Here is a 26,006-nt window from a genome sequence, read left to right on the forward strand (position 1 = left end):
GATTGTTTTGCCAATATTATGATGAAGGGTAAAACCTCTCTTTCATCACATGCACTAAAGTATTAATTGCTTTAACAGATGTAATCTGCAGTGGTGCTGTCATCGTCTTATTCAGTGCAATCATTCTTGAGGTTTTGTTCCATACTGAACCCTTCATTGTACTCCCCACCTTAAATTCATTTAATACCAAACGTTATCAAACTGCAAACTGTATGTACAAAAGAGTAGTATGACACATCTTAGCTTCAGCTAGCAAATTCAGAAAATTCAGATAGCAATAAATTAGAAAGGAAAGTCCCAGATCACTTTGTCTTTAAATTCATTTTATTCTTCTGAAGCTGTCTGGTCATAGCTTTTTAAAAAATTAATCATTTGTATCTCATATCAGGGTGTTATTACATTGCACAGAATGCATGGAATTATTCAGTCCACTGAGTACTAGCTAGAAACAAGAAACTGCTGGAGACTAAAGAAGCTTGATTTTGCAATTTCCTTCTGATAATACTCTACGGAACTGTCAACTGAAATGACAATGTTTCTTGCTGTTATTGCTGTTCTATAGCAGATTATACTTGAAAAGAAATTCCTAACCACAACATTTGATGGCCTAAATGCTGTGGATTGAATGCAGGTGATTCCCAGAGTCTGTAGCTGATTTGTCCTTCCAGCAAACCCCTGTCCTCCTGCTCCACACTGGAGACCCTGCAAGGGCGAGCTATGTGATGAAGAACCGATGCAGAATACCCCTGTATTTTGCAGGCTGCCAGGTCAGGCTATTAGTATGGCTGAAAGCTACATTTCAGCCACCCCTTGTACACAGAAGCTAGAAAAGGGGCAGCAGCAGCTGCTGCAGCTTGGCAAGGAGGGATGGAACTCTCAGCAGCCATGAAACTTGCTTGTAGAAATCTGCATCTCCCCAGCCATAACAAGTCCCCTCACTTGAGCGCTGTTGACTCAGCAGGACAAATGGTGAGCGGCATTTTCAGAGTTGGACATGTGCTAAAATACCTGTATTCTTTGCTTTTCATATTTATGGTGAAAATTACAGGAAGGTCAACATTATTCAGTGTGAATACTAAAATTCTGCTTCACTGATGACAAGTTTTTGCCTGAAACACCACTCACTGGATAACATCACAGTGAAGATCTGCCTTCCTAAAGCCTAGTCTCCTTTTCTGGCCAGTAAGTTGTTTGAATTAAATGATCGCTATTGACAAAATTATCTTTCCTGCTCTTTGTCACACAGGTGTCTCTTTCCCCATTGGCTGAGAGGGTTTCATCTGGCGGAGCAGACCTCTTTCGGAGAACCCACAGGACAGCAATACTGAAGAAAATGGACACAGTGCCCAACACCAGTGTCAGCCCCAGGTACGTGTATCTGAGAGAAAAACAATCTGTCAGAGCCTATCTCAAAAGCAAGGCACAACTAAAAGGCAGTAAGGATACATTTATATTTCCACATGATAAGTTAGGAATGTGTTCTAGAAAAGTGGCAAAGAGATGATGTTGGAGCTCACCCAGCTCACTGCATAGGCTGTGGCCAAAAAGGGTCTCAGGCATTGTCTGACTTCTTCCTTTTCAATGTACATCAGTAAGAAGAAAGCTAACGTTTCCAGGGCAATTCATTTTTCACTTGTCTCATAAACAGTACCAGTTACACCAAAAGCATTCAGTGGTGTTTTGCTTTACAAACGTAATGACAGTTGCAATATCAACAGCAATAAGAGTATCATTATTCTGTGTTAGGAATGAATCCTAAATGAGCTTTTGTTCTTTTCTTCAAATTTCCAAAACATGATGTGCCCCTCACTTTTTTTATTATTATTATTATTTTTTTTATTATTTGTTTGTTTTCCTGGCATTGGAACCTCAGCAGCTGACTTATTCTCTCTTTTCCCTTTTATCGTTATTCCATTTTCAATTTCTGCTAATGTCTTTCAGAAACAGTTGAGACAATTGATTTTCTCTTGCAATAAATCAACAGTTAGCAGTGCATTTTAGGACTTTTGATAATCTAGGCATGATGTGAGGCATCCTTCTCTAACTTTTTGTGGTCCATCTCCAGAATGGAGCAGTGATGAGGTTTAGTAGCCCTTGCACATATACACACAGAAGACTTGCTAAGAGAATCTGGGGAAGACTCAGTAGAAAATTGAGATTTTAACTGAATTTTTTTTCTGAATATTTAGTGACTTTTACTAGTATTGAGATAGCATGGACTAAAAAAAGCCTAAACCAGAAAAAAAAAAAATGTTAAAAACTAAGCATTCTTGCTATTTCTGCTGGCCAAATTCTTTCATTCAAGATCATTTTTTTTTTTTACCAAAATTTTCGGATAGAAATTCTATCAGTGCTGGCTGTACATGTACTTAAAGAAAGCAAATTAAATAATGAATGGAGAAGAGCTGTTACCTGAGTGCACTGGAGTCGTAGAGTCTGCATGCTCCTCTTCCCCCACATCTTTTGCTTCCCCATTTCAGGCAAGTGGTGTCTATTGCCACTCCAAAATATACTGGGGCTGGAATCCCAGCTGGGTGTATTTAACAAAAAAACAGGGGCAAGATAACTTTTCAGGGTGACCAGTTCTGATCTAGACAGGCACTGACATAGAACATTAAGTTATACATTCAAATAGCAATGACACTTTCACACTTTTTGCTAATTTAAGAAGTCACGATTTGTGTTGCCAAATGAACACTTTCTTCCTTATGAAAAATCAGGATTGGGTCGAAAATGAAGCTGGTCATCAGAAAGCCTGCTGAAGTCAGCAAGCATCTTTACCAAAGATAGTGAACTCTGACCTCCAGTACACCTCTACTTAGATTTATTCCCTCATAAAAATGTGACTCATAAAAATATACCTGAAAAATTATTATGAATTCTCAGTCTTATCTGTTCTGTCATGCTTGATGTTGAATAAAGAGAGACAGGAAGTAGTTTTTGTGTTGGCTTCGTAGTACAAAGGATCACTTGCCACCTCTATATGTGTTAGCAGGGTACATTTTTACTATATGTCACAGTGATAGAATTTACAAAGTCACAGAATCACAACATTTTTAAGGCTGGTAGGGACCTCAGTGTCCATCTGCTCCAACTTCTGCTCATTCAGAGACACCCAGAGCAGGGTGCCCAAGACCACATCCTGGCGGCTTTTGAAGATCTCCAAAAAAGACACTCCATAGCCTCTCTGGGCAACCCGTGCCAGTGCTCTATCATCCACACAGCACAGAAGTTCTCCTTGATGTTCTGAGGGACCCTCCTGTGCTCCAGTTTCTGCCCAGTGCCCTGGTCTTGGCAATGGGCACCACTGAAAAGAGTCTGGCTCCATCTTTTTTGCAATCTCCCTTCAGGTATTTATACACATCAGTGAGATCTCTCCTGAACACCTCTGAATGGAACAGTTTCAGCTCTCTCAGCCTCTCCTCATAGGAGAGGTGCTCCAGTTTTACAAATATAAATGTGCACCCTCTTTCCAATCTGCTTCCTATATTTTTTAAAGTCATATAATGTTAACTTGTCAATTAGAAGTTGCTCTTTCAAACAATCCAAGTTTAATTCTAGGATAAGCGATTAGTGAAGAATACATTAAAATACATCCAAGAATATGTCTGGACTTACCAAGTACTCTTATTGCCAGTGTGTAGATACCAAGTGCAAATGATTTCAAGTGTGGTTTAATGCATCTAAAAACAGAATGTTAAGTAGAAATATAGAATTGATTGTACATTATTTGAATCAAACTAGAAATCATGAGGGAGGAAATTAATGTTACTTTTCTTTCCTTGATGGTATCGACTTCAATAGAATCACAGAAATATATAAATAACATGATAAAATCATAACAGCAGCAAGGGATTCTAAACATCTATATTCAATATCACATTTCAAGGCGGGACCCTTTCAGATAAGACCAGCACTTTGGAGTTACTAATACAAGACAGGAACACTGTGTAAAATCATGCATCATAATAATCCCTTTCAATTAAAAATATCTGAAATCATGGCTAATAACCTGAATTAGCAAAAGGTATATAGACACAATATTGCCCTCACCATGTGTCTAGTAGCAAGATCAAACTTCCTGTAAATCATTGAAACCACTGTCTGACAGAACAGGCCATTTACAGCTGGACATTTCTGAGTTTGTATAGGGTCCCAGAACAGATATCAGTATTTTTGTCTTGAGAACAGCCCTGCTGCAGCCTTGGGCAGGTGGCTCACCCAGAAAAGTGGGAGTGGTAGGGCTGAGAACAGCTACTCTTCTTGTTCATGCTATCAGTAAGGTGCATATGGAACCAATCTAAGTGTGATGTTTCACCCAGTTTGCCTATTACAAGACCTAATCCAGCTAGAATCCGTGTACACTGATGGTCCCAGTCACCTGGCTGAAATGGGACGTGCTTAATATGTGTGGTGACTAACAGAGGTGCCTCATTGTGCTGCCCGATAAAATTCCCTACTGTTTCAGTCATTTCTTTCACTATGAAAAATAGGCTGAAATTCAGTTGTTACTACAAATTTAAACACACCACTTAGGAGGTAAGGCCAATGTTCTCTGAAAGGGGATAGGCTCAGCTTCCATAGAAATTCATGAAGTCAGGAACATCCCTCAAGACACTGCAGAACTAGCTCTTTTGCTCTCCATCAGTTCTGTTTACTTTTGTTTTTTCCCAATGTAGTTGCCCGGACAGCAGTAAGAACCCATATTATAGATTGTACTTGGGTCATCCTCCCATAATTTTGGGAAATTGCAAAATGGCATGAAGGTTATGTATGGAAGACAAAATCGAAGTATAGACAGTTAAAAAAAAACAACATTGTATGCTTCTCTTGTGATTCAAGTGTTTTGTTCTCTGATGCCTGATCATGGTTTCTCATCATACTGTCTGTTACTCATGGTTTATACAGGCATTGTCACCTATGCAAAACTGAATGCAGATAGTAATCTTTGTTTTGTCCTCCATTATATATGCTACACTAAGGCTACAGCCTAGAAGTCCTTTTAATCAAGTATAAGGACATGGAAAGCCAAGGATGGAAGATAAAAATTCAATATTTATTATTCGTTCTGTTGGATTTATATCCTTCTCTTTCAGATGGAAAAAAAATAATTGTTTGAGCATTTTAACACCTTTTCCAGAGAAACTGTAGTTGTCTGAGATTGTGAAAGCCAAATCTTTCAGGAGACCTGAGACTTCTTTTTCATTGCCTAATCACATTCTATTAATAGCTTGTGCTTAAACAACAGCTATCTGAAGAATGGGGTTTATTTCCTCCATAACTTCAGGGCTTTCCCAAGTTCCCTGGCAATTGTAATTAGCTTAATACCTCTAAAAAAGACATATCAGCAAATGACTGTTACCAGCTGCAAGTGTATTTCAGTGATTTCAGTCTTAGTAAACCTCTGAAATAAATGTCACTATATCTTACAGGCTTTTAGGGATTTAGCAGTATTTGTGCTCCATGGCGGCTGCAACAATGGCTGCTCATCTAAAACCATAACATTGCTTAAGCGCTGGAATCTTATCAGAGATGACAATACTGAATAATCTCACAAACAGGTAACTTGTTAAAAAAAACACACACCCAAAAACCAAACTTAAATGAAGTCTGCAGCTTGACCTTGGGATTGCTTACAAAGAGTATTTGTTGCTGTTTTTTTTGTTTGTTTGTTTGTTTGGTTGGGTTTTTTTTCTGGGAACAGAAGCATACTTTTGGTTCAGACAGATTTCCAGGGAAAGCAGTCAGTGATGGATTTCAGAAAAACAAGCACGAGCTTAAAGTGGAATTGTGCCCGCAGGTCACTTACCAGGAACAAAAGAAAGGGATTGAACTTAATGAATTCTGTTTTATTTAGCTGTGCATTGGATTCTGACACTTCAGTTCAGCAGAAAAACACTTAACTCCTCAGTTTCAATTAAGTGTATCTCAAAGTAAAATAATTTTCAACAGGAACAAAAGCTACTGGAGCAGAACCAATAAAGCCATTTTTTTCTGCTTTTATATAAAATGTTTTAGAATTGTTATTGAAAAAGCACTCCAAGATTTTCTAAATACATCCACTAAGCCGTAAGTCCCCTGGGAACAAGCGGTTGGGGCTGCAAGGTGCAAGCATCTCTGTGCAATTTAAGCTCAGTTTCAGCTTCGTGTGGTGGAAACAAGATGGAGAACCGGAGGCTAAGCATGACAGTGATTGTGCAAAGGCCCTGTGTGATACCACAGCTGTACATTTTCACTCACATTCTTCACGGATAGAAGGTAAAAAGTATGTGGAGGGATATGGGAAGGAAACTGCATCCTCACCACTTTTTATTCAACAGGAAATCCTGCTTTACTAGGGGCAACACAACATCTGAATTTGTTATCCTCCTCTTGGTGCATAGACTCATAGACTGTTCCAACACTGCATAAACTTCAGTAGAAAAAAAATAAATTAAATATGATTTTTCTTCCTGCATTTACTCCTTGGACAGACACCATATGTTATTGCAGTGCTCAGTGTAACACCCTTCACAGTGAGTGGGGAAAGCTATGTGCATGGGTCAAGGTGCAGACCTTACTGTCACTACCTGTGGAAATCAGTGGAGAAGTATCCTCACCTCAACCATTTCTGTAAGCCTCTGTACGAGCATTACTTCTGGCTCAGGGGTTGTGCTAGAATCACAGCTGAAGTTACATTTCCTTATTTAGATTTTTCCCTATAGTCTATATAGCCAGTTCTAACACTGACTTTTTCCATGTGGCATAAAAACACTGTTCCAGAAAATTTCATTCAAAAGCAAAGAAAATTTGGGTGTAAGAAAAAGCAAAAATAATAAATCTTAGTTAGAGAGTATTTAGTGTTGTTTTGTTTGAGAAGTAGAACATACACATCTGGAAATAATTTGGAAAAAGGAACTGAGAAAGAAAGCCTTCCAAGGCAGAGTGGAGCAGCGCTTACTTAGAATCCAAAAACTGCAAGAAGCTGACAAAAACCCAGATTAATCACTGGAAGTATTATGTTCCTTTTGCACTTTCTAAAATTAGTTTAGAAGCTTATACTCGGTGATGGACAAACAGTCCCAGCAGTTAAGTACATAGTGGAACAATCCTTTGGGACTAACTTTTAATAAACTCATGATTGTTACAACAGAAAAAACTCCAAAACAAAAAAACAGCTCATGTAAAATCTTTTTTTTATTATTATTATTATTTGAAGAGGGAAATGTAGGATATAACAACGATATGGAACAATACAACAGACTTGAGGAGAAGAGCTGAGTGTATGTAGATGGTTTGGGTTAGGTCACCTCTGTGTATGTGTATGCTGGTATACGTAGGAAGCAGGAAAAGCTGACTACCTATAAGCACATACATGCACACATTTCTATGTGTAAAGCTCATTTCCATTCATGCCATGGCTGTTTAACACTGTTCTGGTGGAGTAAAAGGTATTAAGTGAAGTGGAACTTGACATAAATGATAGCTAGGCCTCCTATATTACGTTTGAAATCAGAAACATGCAGCATGTATCTATAACTATAAACACACTGTTGTGTTAATGGTAAAATGCCTGTTAATGAATGAAAAACATAATTTGAAAGCTACCTCACAGCTGAAAACATTTTACAGTATTAGGGAATGGAAAGAGACCCAGTTTCCTACATCAAAACATCTTGAAAACTTTTGCCAGCGTTAGCAGAAATAATGATTGCTTACCTTAGAAGAAGTATGTATCCTGGTGTGCCACCTACTGACAAAGTATATGAAGTGATAACTGATATTACCAGAAAGTATAGGAACATTTTCGGACACTCATTTCCTTTTTGACATGGTCCCATCACAGCTGAGGAGCTTCTTGATGGAGATTCCAGAATCCCTACACAGCTGCAGTTAAAGAATACCTGTAAGACAGCAGGTGAAAGTGTGTGATAACCAGAGCAGCAAGAAAGCGCCTCAGGAATTGCACATCTTTCTTTTCTGGTTAGCAAAAATTTTAAATCCTAACTGGAAAAGGGTTTTCCACATGAAAAGGCTTGTTAGTTGAGGAAAATTTTATGAAGAAAATAGCTACTTTTGATAAATGCATTTCCTTTTTTTAATTATTATTATTATTTTTAGTAGTTTTGTAGTTTTGTAGCCAGCAGCTAAAATAACTCCTACATTCTCTTCTTGGAATTTCTAATGGAAACACCAGTTGAGAGAATTTTAAATGTGGGTGGCAGATAGCTAAAAACATCAGAAGTTTCTGGTTGGAGAGAACATGCCTTAGTCATTTTTAATTCACTCACTTGCACAGAACTGAGCTATTAGGAAAGCTACCACATCATGTATGGAAATGAAAGGCTCTCACAGTGTTTTTCCCACTGCCGTTGGATGCCTGGCAGCCGGCGAGACACGCAGAAATGTAGGTGATGCCATTCTCTCCACAGATAGGATCCCAGTCATTCTGGGAGCACATGCAGCCCAAGTTGCACTCTGAGAACAGGCCTTGCTCATAATCAACCTTCTGCTTGATCCTGCAGGAAAAAGAGGAACCGCAGTGATGTTTTCTGACAGATGTGGAGAAAATTGTTATCAGTTCATTGGGTTTGTGTCTTTAGGCCATTAAGGCGTAGTCTCTTCCTATCAGTACAGCAGGGTAGATTCTTATTTCTCTGTTGTTATGAGGATTTCACAATATTAGAAAGGGATTTCATAAAATCACACAATCATAGAGTGGCCTGGGTTGGAAAAAACACAATATTCATCTGGTTTCAACCCCCTGCTATGTGCAGGGTCGCCAACCACCAGACCAGGCTGCCCAGAGCCACGTCCAGCCTGGCCTTGAATGCTTCCAAGGATGGGGCATCTACAACCTTAGGCAACCTGTTCCACCGCATCACCACCCTCTCTGTGAAAAACTTCTTCCTAGTATCCAACTTAAACCTCTCCTATCTTTGTTTAAAACCATTCCCCCCTTGTCCTGTCACCATCCACCCTTGTAAATAGCCATTTCTCATCCTGTTTATATGCTCCCTTCGAGTACTAGACGGCCACAATGAGGTCTCCCTGGAGCCTTCTCTTTTCCAAGCTAAACAATCCCAGTTCCTTCAACCTTTCCTCATAGGAGAGGTGCTCCAGCCCTCTGATCATCTAAGTGGCCCTCCTCTAGACTCACTCCAAGAGCTCCATGTCCTTCCTGTACTGGAGGCTCCAGGTCTGGATGCAGTACTGCAGATGGGGCCTCGCAAGAGCTGAGTAGAGGGGGACAATCACCTCCCTCTCCCTGCTGGCCACTCCTAATGCAGCCCAGGACATATAGTTGGCCTTCCAGGCTGCAAGTGCACACTGCTCATGTCCAGCTTCTCATCCACCAAGACCTCCAAATCGTTCTCAGCAGGGCTGCTCTCAAGGAGTTCCTCTCCCAGTTTGTATAAATAACCTGGGATTGCCCTGACCCAAGTGCATTTATCCAAACTGAGGAAACTACCTTGCAAGACAACTCTACCTGCACCTTCATCTAGCTGCTGATGAACACAACCACCATGCAGCTCCAGGGGCTGTAATAGCAGGGCTTGGACCAAGTGTACCTCATAGCGAACATCATGGTTAACTCATGGTTAATTCATTAAACATTCAGTTTTGGGTTCAGAGGCTATTAAACACCATGAGTTGCTCAGTAGCACATAGAGACAAGGAACAACTAATGGAATCTCACTCCCTGACTGAACTCTTCACATTTCCTGGAATCTCTGTGTTCAAAGGATGGGTCCCATGGCAACAATAATTAAAAAATAATCAGAAAAATAATCTGCACTTGTGGCACAAAACCCAAAGAGCTGAAGGCAGCAGTCACAAACAGGTTCTTACACTGCCCACTGGAACAGACAGAATGGTTTTCACTGCTTTGAATACACTTCTCAGAACAATATTTAGGTCATTCACTTTTTCAACAACATATACTTTGCAGAATACAACGATCAAGGAGTTTTCTTCACAATAGCACTTTATGCTGAAGTTTGCCCTTCCCGGCATACCCATGGTAAGATACGGTCAGTCCGGCTACATCTGAGTTCTCACAGCCCATGGCAAACAATGAGAGCAACAGAAGGTAACCAAAAAAAGATGATCCTAGAGAGATTTTTGCAGCCCCTAAAACATTGATTCTGAATTTCTTCATGATCAGTCCCCCAGAGAATATGCCAAAGGCCACAGCAGGAATGTTGATAAGACCTGAAATCAAACAGAAAAAATTGGTATTACTGAAAACTAGCTCAGTGAAATATCCTCCTCAGCAACTAAAGCAGCAGCACTGATAACATGAAGCAGTAAAATAAGAATCTCCTTCAAGTTGGGCATTTTATTTGTCCAAATTTGTTTCTGTAAATGTGCTTTTACTTGCTTTTAACTTGCTCTTAGGGAAATGTTTCATTGGCATTGATACAAAGCTTAGTATCAGCAATACCTTATTTAAGGTCTAGATAACAACATTCTAATTTCTCAACCTAGGTGGTTTTCTGAGCTATAAGTTTGTCAGAGAAGGGACCACTGTAGTGTTGATTCAAATATTCCTAGTGCTGTTCCTCATGAATTGTGCTCTAGGCTCAGAGAAGTTGCCTGGGACATTGGGCTGCTATGGACAGCCAAGGTCCTGTGGGGTTCTGGCACAGACCCTCCTTGTGTCTCTATTCATGTCCCTCACCACAGAGCAACAGCAGAGAAGGACCAGCAGAGGCCATGCTCCAGGGCTGTGCTGCCTGAGGAATCAGAATCACAAAATGGCTTGGGTTGGAAGGGACCTTAATGGTCATCCAGTTCCAACTCCCTACCATGGGGAGGGTTGCCACCCTCTAGATCAGACTGCCCAGGGCAACAGTCTGGCCTTGAACATCCCTCCAGGGAGGGGCAGCTTCTCTCCTTTCCTTTTGCACGGGCAACAAGAGCCCAAACTGCAATTCTCAGGGGCATATTCAGTTTTACCCAGTGTTATAAAGCCTGGAGAAAGACCTGCTCCTTCTGTCTTTACTGAGCCATAAAACTAACAATTCCCCAAAGAAGCCTCAGCCAGGGAGAGTGCAAGCGATATGCCATCACATTCACACACAGGAGATATATGCAATTTCTCCTGTTTCGGTTGTTGGAAATGCTCCCCTAGCTGAGTTTTGTATCCCTAAAAAATACATATAACCCATGAGCACCCTTCTTGTAATAGGCTTCACGCAAACAGGTGGAAGAGCAGTGAAGGAAATATGTAACATTGTGTGACCACTGACTCTTACTGGAATAGTTCTGCTCAAAGCCGTGTCCATATTGATAGATATCGACAAGATAAAAAAAATTCTGCTCAGTACAGATCTATTTACATCAAAAAGATGCAAATAGAGACTACCATAAAAGAATCTGCACCATCAAGCAAGGTACACTTTTCTGGATTTCATAGTTACTGAAACTGATTTTCCTAGCTTTACCAGCTAGCTTCGGAACATTAAATTCTGGTTTGCAGAGTTCTGTATTTGTTTTGCAGCTTTTATTTCATGCTGACATCTAGTGGTGCTGAGCTGAGCGAGTGTACAAAACAAAAGCAAGTACAAAAGCATCCATGCCTTGGAACATATGATGAAGTTTCTGAAGTTTATTCAGATTTCAAATGACTTGATGAAAAATACATATTCACGTTGGCATCTGATCTCCCTACTAGGAAGTGCACTGGGAATCTCTTGAACTGCTGGGTGAGTAAGTGTTAAATCCATCTACATGCATGGAAAAAGCAGTGCTGAGCATTGATGCTAGAAGTATGCATGACATTACAAAGAGAATTATTCCATCTGGCAAAAGCATAAGTCAGTACTTTGGCAAGTATGATAGCCCCATTCAGTTACTGCTGAGTTTCAAGAGACTTCACTGGGTGGCATTTTTCATCTGCATTCATGTGAAAATTATATTTCAGGGGATTTCAGAAGTAGCATCCAAAGTGCAGCATACGTAAATGTAGAGTCACAACAATCTCTTGTGGGTGCCCTGTCCAAACACTTTGAAGCTGCAGCTTTTCCTGTTCTCTTTTTCTTGTATGGGGAGATTGGGACTGAGCGTGGGAGCTGCATGATGTACCAGAAAGCACACACACCATGCTTGCCCATTCCTATGCACCTCTTTTATTCATACATACGTTTTATGGCCTTATCGATCAATCTATTGCTTGACATTGGCATCATGGAAAACAATATTGTGCATCTATTTATGGAAAATAATACAAACACACCCTTTTTCTTTCTAACATGTTCCTTAGTTTGTGACTATTGAAAAATATCCTCTTCTAGCCTCCAGCATGCTTTGTTATTGATGTTACAGTACTTCAAATTGCTCTGACAATTCAGATGTCCTTCAAATATATGGCAATAGAAATATATGGCAATAGAAATAGAAAACCAAAAAAGAAATAGTAAAAATAGCAAAAAAAGTTTGAAGAGGAAGGGCAAGAGAAATAGGCACTGTTAGTACAAGCAAGCTTTCTCAGCAAAAACAGATTGAAAGAAGAAAAGGGAGAAAAGGGGAAAACACTTTGTTGTAGTGATGATCACTTGGCTAAGACCCTTCCCTAGCTAAGCTGTCACATTTTCCCTGGCGGATGCAGTCTGTATGTTTTGTGAAATCAGATGGATCTTAATCCTCACTCAGTTTGCACATACTTGAAAGCTTAGCTCCAGAGAATCTGTAAATACAATGAGAAGTACTGTGCTGAATGTAGGGACTGTTTTCAGGACTTTCTCTGGCTATTGCCTATGCCTGAAGATTTCTCCTTGCTTGTAGGGGTGCAGTGCCAGGAAATTCCAGCCTCTATCTTTAAGGAATTAACATAGCATAATGGATCACTACAGCTTTTCTGCATATATATACTTTGTTGCTGTGCAACTAAAGCTTCTCTCAAATACGGCAGATCCCTCTGTATTGAACAGACATAAACCTCTTTGCTGTCTAATGCTGTTGAGTCACTGTACCTCAGAAACTGAGGCTGAGCCTGTAGGTTCAACAAAGTGGACAGTGAAGTTCACCATCCTGAAGACATCCTCAAAAAGCAGCCATCTCAATACTCAATGCTGCCCTCGCAGCTGGATGAGAAAGGTATCTTCTTCCTGTGAGTCTGGCAAAGCAGAAGCTCAGTGGTGCCAGCAGAACCAACACTGTCCACTCTCAACCTGTCCATACAGTCTGGGGTAACTAACTCTTAGAGTTAGGGCAAAAATACTTGATTTCCCTTCACCTGCACTGCACTGAGATAATGTTAATTTTAATTCACATGTTATATGATCATTTATATGACTTTAATTTCCTTTTGCTTAACGCCAACCTCTTTGGAAAGTAAGAAAGCAATATCACAGCTACTATATGGTCAGTCTTTTAGCATGCTCTGAGTTGATCTTCATTTTGTTGAAATAAGTGAGAAGCCAGCAAGGAAACAGATCTATCTGATGATAAATTTATGTCAAGTATTTTAAAATAAATTATTTTTCAATTTTTCTAGAAGAATTGGAAATGAAGTATCAAATTGTGGAATCTTTTACAGATTGTTCAATCTTGTACAGATAAACTATGAGCTAACAAGTGCTAAAGCAGAAATAAAGTAACTTACCTTCTATGAGCAACTACTTAAAAGCCAGATAGGAAAGAAGGGAGAAAAAAAAAAAACATAGCTTCAAGAGCAATTTTCCCTTTATGTATTCATACACCAATACTAAAATGTCCATTTTTTAAGGAATCAAAAAGCAGATATAGCATTACCTATAACAAAATTAGTTTTTGAAGATGTTTGCCCATACTGTTGTTCAATATATTTTGGCTTATATGTCACCATGCCAATTAAAGAATTGAAGTGAAGGATACTTGCACACAAATACAGACTATAAACTGGATTTCCAAAGAGGTTCTTCAGTGATGGCAAGAAGTCTGTAAGACAAAACAGGAGAAATGACATACAGACCAGAGAGAGAATAACTGCCATGAATAATGCTTTGTAATCTGCGTCTTCCAGAGGAGAAATGCACGATATGTTTTGGGGAATAGAGTCCCACTACGTTTGTAAGAGATGCACTCCTGGATGCTTGGAATGGTGGACTAAAGTACTAAGAATCAGCTTTCCAGAACAGTCACCTTGATTTAGGTACTTTCTTTTGATCAGAAAACAGGGCTGAGCTGTTACTTTGTGTCCTCAACAGCCAGGACATCTTTCAGCTGAAATTAGGAGCAGATGGTGCTATGCACAGCTGACAGCAAGCACAGTCATTGAGTTACAGACTGAGGTATTGAGAGAAAATACTTTAGGCAATGTACAGCCAAGGAAATGCAGTTGTACAAAAAAAATACACTTTTGTTAAAATCGAGTTAGTCTCCTGAAGTTCTGTACCTGGTATGTTCCTATCCTTATTCTGATCAGCCATTATATGCATTTGACTATATGCATATGACTATAAAGAAAAAGAAGGTTTACTAGAAACTGAGATTGTCAGTTTTGACACCCCACATCTACAACAGCCAAATTATGTGAATGACAAACTTTTACAGTTTTGTTATATTTGCTGTATCACTAGCATTATTTTGAAACTCTCAGCTGGATAAATTCTACATGCAAGAGCAGGTCTACAGAACAATTAAGAGACCCTTTTTGTGCATACAAATTATGTGGAAACTGACATCTGAGGGAAAAATAATAATTCTGAGGTTGTTAAAAAGTTTGAAAGCTAGTGTAGAAAGACTCAGCAGTCAGGACAGAAGCTCCGATGACTTGCCTTTTGCCATCTCAGCAAACTTCATTTGCGGTTGGTAAGATTTTTGTTGCTCTTTGTTATCCTGAGTGATGAATTTGGACTGCTCAGAAGAGGTGCTGGAGTCCTTTCTGCTCTCTGGTTTTGGGAGGTGCTTGGGCAGGAACCAGAAGGGAATACCAGCCAGAACACTGATAACACCTGCTATTAGGTAACCCAGCCACCAGGCTCCCACCCATTGCACATCCTTGTGAGTTATTGTTATGCTGTCTGAAGAAAGTCAAGAAAGAAGAAAAAAAAAAAAAAAGTTGTTTAAGGAATCTTTGCTGATAGCAATGAAGATGATTTTGTGGGAAAATTTTCTCCAGAGAAGTCCGCTCTCCTGCCACCAGATTTAGCTGTGCCATGTGTCTCTATGGATAATATAAGAGCAATTTAGCAATTTCAGGGAGGTGACAAGGTTTGCTGATTCGTGTGTCACACTGGTGTCCTGTTCCTGACATCAGGGTGTCCCAAAACTCTGCTCACATATTCCTAAAGAGGCTATGAGGATCGGGCCATGGAGTGGTCCAGTTAACACTGCTGCACCAACTATGCTGTTCTGCTTAAGAGTCACAAGCCCAGCTAGAAGAAAGGTGTTGTGTGAGGAGGAAGTTAGTTAAGAGCTCTTGCATGCATTGCAAGACCCGCTTTCTCTGCAATGATGGTCTATTGGAAAATGAAAAAGGAATTCTCTTGGCAGGAGCCTCAGTCCTGTCTCTTCCAGGTGCCTACTGTCTCCCCGTAGCTACTCACCAGCACAGCACCTGAAGGCTGCAGCTGAGGCTGAGCTGGGTTGGAGGGAGCATCGGGCCTCCTATTTCTTCCATATTTGGCCTTGTGGATAGATTTTACTGCATGAGGCACTGCACTGCAGTCATCCGTTTTATCTCAGAGAGTAGCTGCTCTGCCCTCATTAGCCTTTTATCTATAAAAGCTAACTTAATAGTTCTTTAACTGGAACACATGCCCAAAACAGGCATACTAGAACTTAACTGATTTTTTTAAACTTGAGTTTTCTGACTTACCAAGGTCTACGAAGCCAATGTCAACATAAAGTTTGGCACACAGAGATCCAAGAAGAAAGCCAAATATTGGACCTATAATTGCAAGTGTCTGTACGCAGCCTGTAATGGAAACCACGGAATTGTTACTCTTCTGAGTGAACATCAGCTCTTGCTGCACAAAAGAACAGAATACAACATGATAGGTAACAAGTGAGACAGTCTTAAAAGACTAATCCACCTTTGCTCTCTTGCACATCAGTTACTCAAATTAGCACTTTTGCAAGAAGGAAAAAATCAACAATAAAATTTCATGCACTTCAATGTCACTTTGATATTTTGTTGGTAAAGAACAATTAAAAACCAAAATTCAGTCCAACATAATAAATCACGGAATTAGATAGCCTAAACTTAATAATGGCACCAATCTATAACTACTATAAACTATAAAAAGCTGGCTAGATTCAAGTAATTGGAAAACAAATATCATTTACCAAAATAAATTTTAAACTGTGTTAGACAATGAGCAAGCAGAAAAATCACTTTGGTTTGGTATCCAATCTTACCATATTTCAAAACTCCTTAAGCTAAACATTCCATATTTTGAATGTTCAAAACTGATCTGGAAATCTGGAAAGACTGAATCTTTTAAACAGAGATCCTGAGGTTTTTCCAAGCTGGAAACTGTGAGAGGAGATGTTGATGGAGAAAGACCTTTCGGTAATATTTTAGGTGAATATACAGATCTCTTCACACAATGAATACAAGAAAAAAAAGTGATATCTACTTTTTCAAGCCTCAATTACTATTGGTAATCCTGCTTCAGTCTGAAGGGGAAGTCATGAGTGCCCACTGAAATTCTATTTTAAGTGCTTAAAATAACACATGTTTTTATCACTTTCCAGAGAACTGAATGTGCACAGAGGCTCAGCAGTCTCCATTCAGAAGAATTAGGAAGATTAGAGTAACAGCAGGAACCCTAGATCAAATTCTTTCCTCAAATTAAGATAATGGAACTGTGCTAGTGTAATTAAAGGGGAAGTAGGAACCCTTAATGTATACGATTGTTAAATAAACTTTAATATTGGAAATAATGCAAGTAAAACAATCAGGGCAAGTCAATTTAACAACGGTCACTCCATTAGTAAAAATGACTACATTTTCTCTAAGGAAAAATCCATTAGGAAAAAAAATGTGAAGTATTTACTTTACCAATGTATAAGGCAGCATTCTCTTCAATGGCATAATCATCAATGTATGTAATTCCCAGAGGCTGGATAGGAGTTTCACCTATTCCACGCAAAAGATTTCCCAGTAAAACATAGATCCACATGGAAGAGCCTGCTTCTTTTTCACATCCTGGGTATATCACAAGAGAGACAACCATGTGTTTTTATCATAACATTTTCACAGTGAATGCACAGGACTTCTAAAATGCTTTTAACATGGGAAAAGCAGTGGGAAAGCTGAAAAAAGTTTTGGGCCAACGGTGGTGGTAGCAGTTTTAACCCCATGAGACTGAGGTGGATACACGTCTAGCAAGAACTACTCCAGGTAATTAGTAAGACGCATTAAAAGTTGGCCAGTTTTATAAATATCTTAGCACCACAGAACATCCAAAGTTGGACCCCAAGGATCTTCCAGCCCACCTCCTGGCTGCATGCAGGACCAGCCAAAATTCAAACCCTGTGTCTGAGAGTGCTGTTCAGATGCTCCATGAACTCTGGCACTCAGCGCAGTGCCCACAGCCCTGTGCATCCCGTTCCATGCCCTCTGCCCTGTGCTGCAGCCCCTGCCCCTGACCCCCAGCTGCCCTCCCCTGACAGCTCCATGCCGTTCCCTTGGCCCTGTCGCTGTCACACAGCAGAGCTCAGCGCTGCCCCTCCGCTCCCTGTGAGGAGCTGCAGCCGCCATCAGGCCTGCCCTCAGCTCCTCTGCTCTGCGCTGAGCACACCTCAGTGGGGAGACAGCTTCCGGCTCTGCAAAACAGAGGGCAGTGGGCAGGAAGAGAAATGAGGAAGTGGGTCTGCAGTCTGGAAGATCTAATCTGCTATTTCCATCACAACGAGGACCCAAAGGCTCGTTTCCTGACAGAGAGAAGACCAAAGCTTTCCTGTGTGAGTCCTATATAAGTTTGGGGTTTCTGCAAGCCATGATGCTGCAGAAAGTTGCTGGAGAAGAGGTGGCAGCCTGAAAAGGCATCTGAGAAGGCATCCTGAAAAGACTATGAGTAGAGGCAGATGTTCATTTGCTTTTAAAAAACTTGTTTCACTAGAAAGATCTGGCTTTTCCATGGGATAGGTCCTTCTGATTCCAATTTTTTTCATTCTAATAAAGCCAGTGTTTGAGAGCCTTCAGGTGTGTTCTACGGCGCTCACCACTGTATGTAAAATAGATTGCTCTCACCTGCATTTATTTTGGCTTGAGATTTTTCCAGGGCCAAGAGTGGAGTTTGGCTTTTCTCCTGCAGACATGGAGAGATGCTAACAGTTGAATTGACGGTGGAAGGAAATCTTTCATACTGATATCTGTTTACAAACCAAAGTTGTTTTTTTACTCTCCCAACTTAGAAGAAAAAAGAAACAAACAAATCTCTTGCTACCATGGAGGAGAGCACTTAAATACAGCACTTGAATGCAGATTTTATCTGCATCTGGAATTACAAATGATCTGTTTGTAGTGGATAAATGTCACTTGGCTTATATTGTAGTAGCGTATGAATATTCCCCATTTGGTTCTCTCTGTCACAGTGATGCATTTCAGTTTAACAGGAAATCTACTGTACTGTGATAAATTAATCTGTACTAAAGAGAATCAAACAGTGGGTGCTCACTCTGACTCTTGTTTGATACTCATATTGTCTTCATGATTTGTCATCTCTTCACCAAATCTTCAATAATTCTTAAACCATGTCAAAACACAGCTGATATTTGAGCTCGAAGGCTAATAAAACTTAAGTTGATTAAAACTTGGGATGGCATATGTGTTAAAATATTAGCTCTGCTGTAATAAAATAAGTCTTTGTAATAAATATTAGATTCAACATCCACATTTATATGCAACTATTTTTGTGGACCTTTTCACAGTCAATGCTTACATATCTCAGTGAACTAGTATCCAGCATGCATCGCCCAGTTGGAAAATACCAATCATTTTGCGCTTACCGTCCCATGAAGAACTGGGGCATTGCAATTAGGAATGTTCCAGCTGACATAATTAAGCAGCCTGCTCCAATTATTCTTGGCCTGTGAAGCTTCGCTCCAAAGTAGCTTACAAAAACTATGATTAGGAGGTTCCCTTAGAGAGTACAAAAGGAAAACTAAGTTTAATGGCTTGTTGATAAAACACCCCCTAGTAAAATTTTTCACAATGTATGCAGCTATTTCAAGGGAGAGGGTTGACTGCATGTGGTTGGTACTTCAACCTCTTTCCAGGCATCTTTACAGGAGCCCAGTACCTTTCATGATAAGAAAACATTTGGAAAAACAACTGGAAAAGATAACTGTGTCAGATGGTAGAGCAACAGCGCTTTATATACCAAGATTTCATTCCCATGAATACCACAACTCACTGAACAGCCAAGAGACAAAGCCAGTAATTTGAAATAGCAAGAAGTGATGTCATACTCCTAATCTTAGTGCAAGGCTGGACAATGAACACAGATTACACAGTTAGAGTTTTGTATCGCTACTGAAGGAGAGAGAAGGCTGAAATTTTTGTAAGTTGTTGAATTCTCATTTTTCAGTTAGCATGTCTATTACTATTAATTAACTAGCAGATAAGCATCTCAAATCACAAAATATTTAGGACTATGCTGATTTGCATGTGTTAGCAGCCATATCCTATCCAGTGTAATCATATTGATAGTCATAATGATTACTACTAAGTAAACCTTGCTCAGTTTTAACAGTCAGAGAAGATTCTTACAAACATTTTTTCACAACAAATTGCATCGTATTTTTTTCTGAAAGCAAAAATGAATTTATACAGCACGTACCAATTTCAAAACTGCCATCAATAACACCAACCAAGGAGGAAGGGATATCAAATCTTCTTTCTATTTGCGTGATAGTGCTTTTTAGATAACTTCCTGACAGTGCTTTAGCAAAATAAACAAAAGATAATGCACCAAGAAATATCTGTGAAAGAAATTGACAGTGATTAAAATCAGGAAGATTGCTTTACTTTATTAGTTATTTCTAAGCTGCTTCACATCTGCATTAATGTCCTAGTCTGACTCAGGATTGGGCTTTGGAAATGAAATTTTTTGACCCCAGTGGTTCACACTACAAACAAGCAGAATAAATTCCTGCCAAAATAGTTAAAGTGGAAGATGCACTCCAGAAAGGCACTATAACAACTAAGGGCTCTTCAGTGTTTGGGACAGGATTCCCAGCCTGAAATAACAATAAATATCAAGCCTGATATAACTCCCCACACTGAAATGTAGGATGAACACAAGGTCCTCAGAACCAGCTGTTCCACTCCTACAGTGCTATTGCCTAATGTAAACATAGCTTTACTAAATTTACTAGTTCCAGGGATATTCACACACCATGAGGTTGATGTTGGAAACCACAAGTTTGCCTTCTACCTTCAAATACAGGCAGGATTAATTGAATATATATGGCTGCTGTTTGCAAAAAGTGTCAAAAACTATAAACAAAAAATTAAAATACACAGTTTTGTATGATATACAGCAAGACTAAGACTCTTGTCCTACTCCTTAGGTCTGACTTGTGGGAAATCAGGCTGGAAGCTTTTCCATCATGCTGGAACCTTGCCAGTGCAACACTCCTTACGACATCACTTTTGACAAGGCACATTAGTAGTAATATTGACGTCACTGTTGGATGCCAGTTCTCATGTCAAGGTTCAAAAATAGCTCTGTGTCACATTCAATGCATTTTTTCTTTATACAGAGCTGGTTATTTCTCTTTCAGAAGCATTTCTGTGTAAAACAAACAGCATCTCATTCTTATTTCCCATGGTGAAGGCTCTCAAAAATCTCTCTATTAAAAATATTGCCTTAATCTTTTACATTTTCTGTGCATTTTATGCTCTTGGATTTTGAATAGCAATGTGAAAGCAACTGTGGTTTTTCCACAAGAAAATCATACAGGTGAAATTAGAACTGTCTAATTTCTCTGTCCCTCTGGTACACATTTTTCTAGTGGGTTTGGAGCTGTTCCTGCAGAGAAATGGAGAACATGTGCAACAGTGGAAAAATGCTCCTGATTTAGATCTGGGACAGAAAGGTGCACAGGATTTCATTTTGTTCAGTGGTCTGTGAATGACTGTAAGTAAAATATCTAATCCTATCTTTTCTGTTTATGAAGGTAATTTTGAAACACAGGAATGCTGGTAATTAGTTCAAAACAAAACAAAAAGAAACAAATCACCATCAACAACACAACACATTGTTTTGTCGGTTTTTTTTTTAGTCCAAAGGTTAATCACAACATTGTGGTTCTCAGAAGAAAAAAAAAAAAAAAAAAAAAAAAAGTGGCCCAGAAAAAATCTGAGCTGAAATATTATTTCTTTTCTATTTTTGGATCTAATAAGCTGATTCCTAACTGGTTAATCTATGATTGGAGTTTTATTCAGTGAAAGGATTGGATTATTTTAGAGCAAATGGAAGAACAATGATAAATTACTATTGTGCTACAAATTTAATTAATACAACTCATCTTCTGTTTCAAGGCAGGATCCCAATTCCAGGCCTTTACAGGAGCAGGGAAAATCAGGAAGAATATTGAGGAAATCAAATGTTGATAGTAGTTATTAGACTCATTAACGTGACTATATCTTAACTGCTTTGCTTAATTTGTAGACTTCAGTTGAATAGGCATTGCTCTTGGTGACTTAATTGGAAGCTGAATCGGGATCTATGAATAAATTGCCAGTATCTTCGTTCATTTGGAAGAACAACAAAAATAATAATAAAAAAAAAGCTATCTGTAGAGAGCTAGGCAAGGCTGATGAATCATTTTCCATATAACTCAAATAATCTTTCTCACTGTTATATGGTGATTTATTGAGACCCCACCCAGGAGTCTCAGCTTTTCACAACTTGGCTTTGAAAAGTGGGTAGAGATGACGTGCAAATCATCATATTGTCTTCTGTACCCCAGGTGTCCCAGAAAGTGGGGAATCCTCCTCCAAGGGGCAGTGGTCTGAGGTGTAGCCTTGTTGTAAGGCAGGGGGCTTCCATTGCATCAGTGTAGTACTGTGGGTACCAGGAATGCTGATAAAGCAGAGATACTTCAATTCAAAGTGCTTTCATACAAAGCTTTCTCGAATCAAGAATGTTACAACAACACTGGACTCAGAACACACAGATCATAATATAAATAATATTTCCCAGCACTTGGAAGGCTACAATCTTAAAAATGCCATCTGTACTAACATCTGTCTGTCTGACTGTAGTATCTGGCTTCTCATACTTTGTTCTTAACTTCACGAAAATAGCATGGTACAATAAGGAGGATGTAACTGACCCTTCAGGATGAAGATCTCATAATATGCAAGCCTCAGTCAACATGTTATATTTGAATATTGCCAAAAGTTAGGCAAATACAGATCAGAGGCAGATACTACTGTGGCTTTGAAGTGTCTTTAATAATTTTGTACTGACTCACCAACATATAATCACAACTTACAAAGGGTTAGTTTACAAAAAAAAAAAATTTTTTTTCTAAGCCCCAACCAGAATATTCGAAAGCTCTTACTCTACCTTTATACCTCCACAACATGATTGCTTTTCCTTGGAAGTAGAAGATTCAGATTTGAGTGAAGATCGGTCAACAGGCAGGATTGTGTTGTTTGAGAATAACTGAGCATTTTCTTTTGAAGAAAACTCCATGATGATATCCCCTGCCTCTAAACCAGAAAACACGAAGAATATTTTTAAAGGGCATCCTTTCAGCTCAGCCTCAAAGTTTGTCACGTGACAGCAACACCCTCTTGTACTGTTTTCGCTACAACAGCAATTATCAAACTTTACAACAGAATCTGACCAGTGCACTGGATGTTTAATTAAGGAAATTTGCAATCCACTTGCCTATCATAATGAAGATTAAATCGTACTCAGTAAACAATCTTCATCTTCATTCTCGTGCTATCATCAATGTGATTTCATTGAACATTTGCCCAGCATCATCAGCAGACTAAGTGAGGCTAGTTAACATTTTAAATCACATTTCTGGAACCTATATGTAAGTTCACATTTCTGGATGTGACCATGTCTGCAGAGATTTCTCAGAGCTGATCTCTGAATTTCCCACATATGTGGGACATTGAGTAATTAGATCAAAGGAAATCTAGTCTTGTTAATGAGGGACTTGAATTGTTTTAGATTGAAACATTAGCTCTAATCGCCTGATGTTAGCTAATGAGTTACACAAGAATAAAGAGGTTTAGCTCCCTTTACCATTTCAGATAGGGCCTTAGGGCTCAGTGGTTTTGTCAATTGTTACAGGAAAAATGTGAATTTGCTTCTTTGCAGGTAAATACAAAGAAGTAAAGGAAACCTAAATGCTGCACTTTGGGAACAGAAGGTATCAGTAATTCTTAAATCTCTACTTACATAGTACAGTACTTGGTTCTTACTTTCAATCTCTCTAAATCAGATCTGTAAATATTTATGAAATCAGCTTCTGTGTTCACATTTGAGCAGCACTGTTTTTATAGAACTGCTGGCGGAAAATAGAAATTCTTATTCTTTTATGTTTGTCTAAAACAGAGATGTTACACAAATGAAAGACATAGAAGGTTTTAAAAATATCTATGTTTGTATGTATATCCACTCGTATTTGTGAATTTCAAGGATCTTGTGCTTGCAGAAAACTTACAGCCTTCTCCCTCTGCTGTGGTCTTGGGAAACATCACACTGCATGCCACACTCCCAAACTTGTACAGTGGGGAATGACTGCATGTACCTCACAGCGCTCACATGAGGGTAAATTCATTCAATCTTAGGAGTATGGGTGTGACACATAGTGTGCTGCCACGTAAGCACATGAAATAAGCATTTATTTTACAGAAACAGAAGGGATAACATCTGAAACATGGATGAAGATATTTTCCCTTATTTTTGAGCAAAGCAGTGTCCAATTTGGGAAGGTCTAGCAGGGCAGCAGGGGCATGTATGATCTCCACTGCACCCCATATACAGGGCTGATGAAAAATGTGCCGTGGAGTTGCTGAGATGGAATAAGACACACTTAACTGCATTGTACAAGTTAATGTCTGGTGCTTGAATGCATCATGCCACACTGAGTGCAACTTGTGAAAGGATGGAGGATCAACAGCAGTGCTCGAACAACTCTTATACTTGTCAGTACAAGCACATCTCTTCAGATGTGCAGGCAGTGTCTCTGAAGGAAGCTGTTAAGACAGAGAATAGAACACTGTGCCCCCATAGACCACTGCACTTTTAGCTCTAGCCTTTCCTCTTTTGTGCAACAAGTATAAATATGGGTGTTTCTCTGACCACAAACTACTGTCACTCAAAGGTCTTTTTGGTTCCATTGGTTTTATACAGGGCACTGTGGGTCAGAGATATCAGACCAAGGAGTTACCCATGGAGTCTGACCCGGTTGGCTGGGGACCTGGGTGTAGCAACAACCTTAGCTTTTTGCCCTGTCATCCTGGGCACCACTTTTCTCCAGTTCGTCATGAAACATGAGGACAGATAGCCTGTACTGGCTCTTCCATCCCAGACATGGCAGGAATGTTGGAAAAGAATAATCCAAAGCAGTGGCACAACATTTCCTTGAGGCCAGGTTACTGGACCAGATAAGCTGATAACTGTAACAAAGGACTAGAGTTTTATCAACATCTGTGTGACTGCAGATGGGCTTAGGCATGGATGCATACACATGTACACAAAAATTTCTTACAGTCGTGTCTTTTAGACAACAAACTCCTAACTGCACTTACAACTACTTTGACACAAGATTTAGATTTGCTTGTTGTTTTAAGACATATCTTTACCATGTAATGTTTGCAATGATAAAAACATATTTCTTGATTTTAGCAGTCCTTATTGCTTAGCCTGTATACAATGCAGGTTTTCTGGCAGTAAAGATATTCAGCTCTTACGTAAGCAAGTAACCATATGGTGAGAAAAAAAAACAAGTATACCAAAGCATAAACAGTTAAATGTGTACACACAGACAAAACATTTTGTCTTCCTTCAATCAAATGGCATCTAAGCAGAATTTCCTAATTACAAGTAGTATCCTCGGAAGCTTACATTGCACTCAGAAGATATTAGACATCTTCCATGGGTTAGTCCTTCTAAATCCATTTTGTAACTTTTATTAGAAATTAAGAATGCACTGTGTAAGGCTGTTTTCTGTCTTAAAAAAATTCTTCCCATATTTAAAGCCGTTCTTCTCCATAATAGTCAAGGAAGAGTAGATGCATAAGTGAGAGGATTGCCTAATTCTGCCAATGCATTCTGTAATACTAATTGTGAAATAGCAGAAGTTCTCTTGAACATAGCTAAGCAGGAGCCATCAAAACCAGGGACATTCTCGTCACTGTGAGGATCAAGGAGGGAAAAATGTGGTGTTTTACACTTAGGAAAAATAAAATCAAACCCAATCCTACTTTAACATTGCCTTTTGAGGGAGTATTGAAATAAATAAAATGAGCAGAATACAAAAGCTACCACATCCACTCCACCTATGCACATCTGGGCTGGTGACACTGCCTGGAGGACAGCTACTGCCCACGGTCACAACATCTCCCTGCCTATAGCCGAAGCCCTCAGCCAGGTGCCAGCCCCTGCTAACAGGATTGTCTCTGTCCCATTGTGAATGGGTCCCCTGCTCACCTGTGGCACTGCGGGGGCAGCAGCAGTGCGTGCCCTCCCCAGGGCTGGCATGTGGGACCAGCCAGACGGTCAGGTCCGGGAAAGGGCCCGTCTCCGAACATGCATGCGGTGGGCTGAGGCTCCACCAGGCAGCTCCCGGAGTGCCTCTGTGCTCGTTCAAAGCCCAGGCAATGAAAAAGTCCTTCCCCCAGTGGAAACACGTCTGCTCTGCGATAAGCCTCCTTAGACATGCCTTTGTTGTGTGGCAGCCCACAGGCGTGGAAGCTGCACTTGCTAGGCTAAGAGGAAACGGCAGACCAGGACAGAAACATTGTCTTGAAAAGGCAGCTCAACAAGGAGAAGAAAACCGAACTCTTACCTGGCAGCTGAAACCCCCAGATGATGCCTACCTGTTGGTAAGCT

At 39.7% G+C, this 26,006-nt stretch overlaps 1 protein-coding gene across 1 annotated transcript; it reads right to left on the bottom strand.

Moving 5' to 3' along the window:
- Positions 1–1,155: 1,155 nt before the first annotated feature.
- On the bottom strand, positions 1,156–26,006 carry LOC306957909 (solute carrier organic anion transporter family member 1C1-like; the record flags this gene model as incomplete). Its single annotated transcript, XM_079549260.1, has 15 exons — positions 25,963–26,006; positions 22,497–22,642; positions 19,758–19,899; positions 18,925–19,057; positions 18,167–18,288; positions 16,973–17,119; positions 15,785–15,883; positions 14,742–14,987; positions 13,738–13,902; positions 9,999–10,194; positions 8,333–8,498; positions 7,699–7,883; positions 3,619–3,683; positions 2,413–2,530; positions 1,156–1,378 (listed from the first exon to the last, which is right to left on the bottom strand). Exons 2-15 carry the CDS (start codon positions 22,623–22,625, stop codon positions 1,156–1,158), a joined length of 2,136 nt encoding a protein of 711 aa, XP_079405386.1. The 5' UTR covers positions 22,626–22,642; positions 25,963–26,006.

Source organism: Tetrao urogallus (genome assembly GCF_951394365.1).
Source record: "Tetrao urogallus genome assembly, chromosome: 1".
NCBI classification, from domain to species: Eukaryota; Metazoa; Chordata; class Aves; order Galliformes; family Phasianidae; genus Tetrao; species Tetrao urogallus.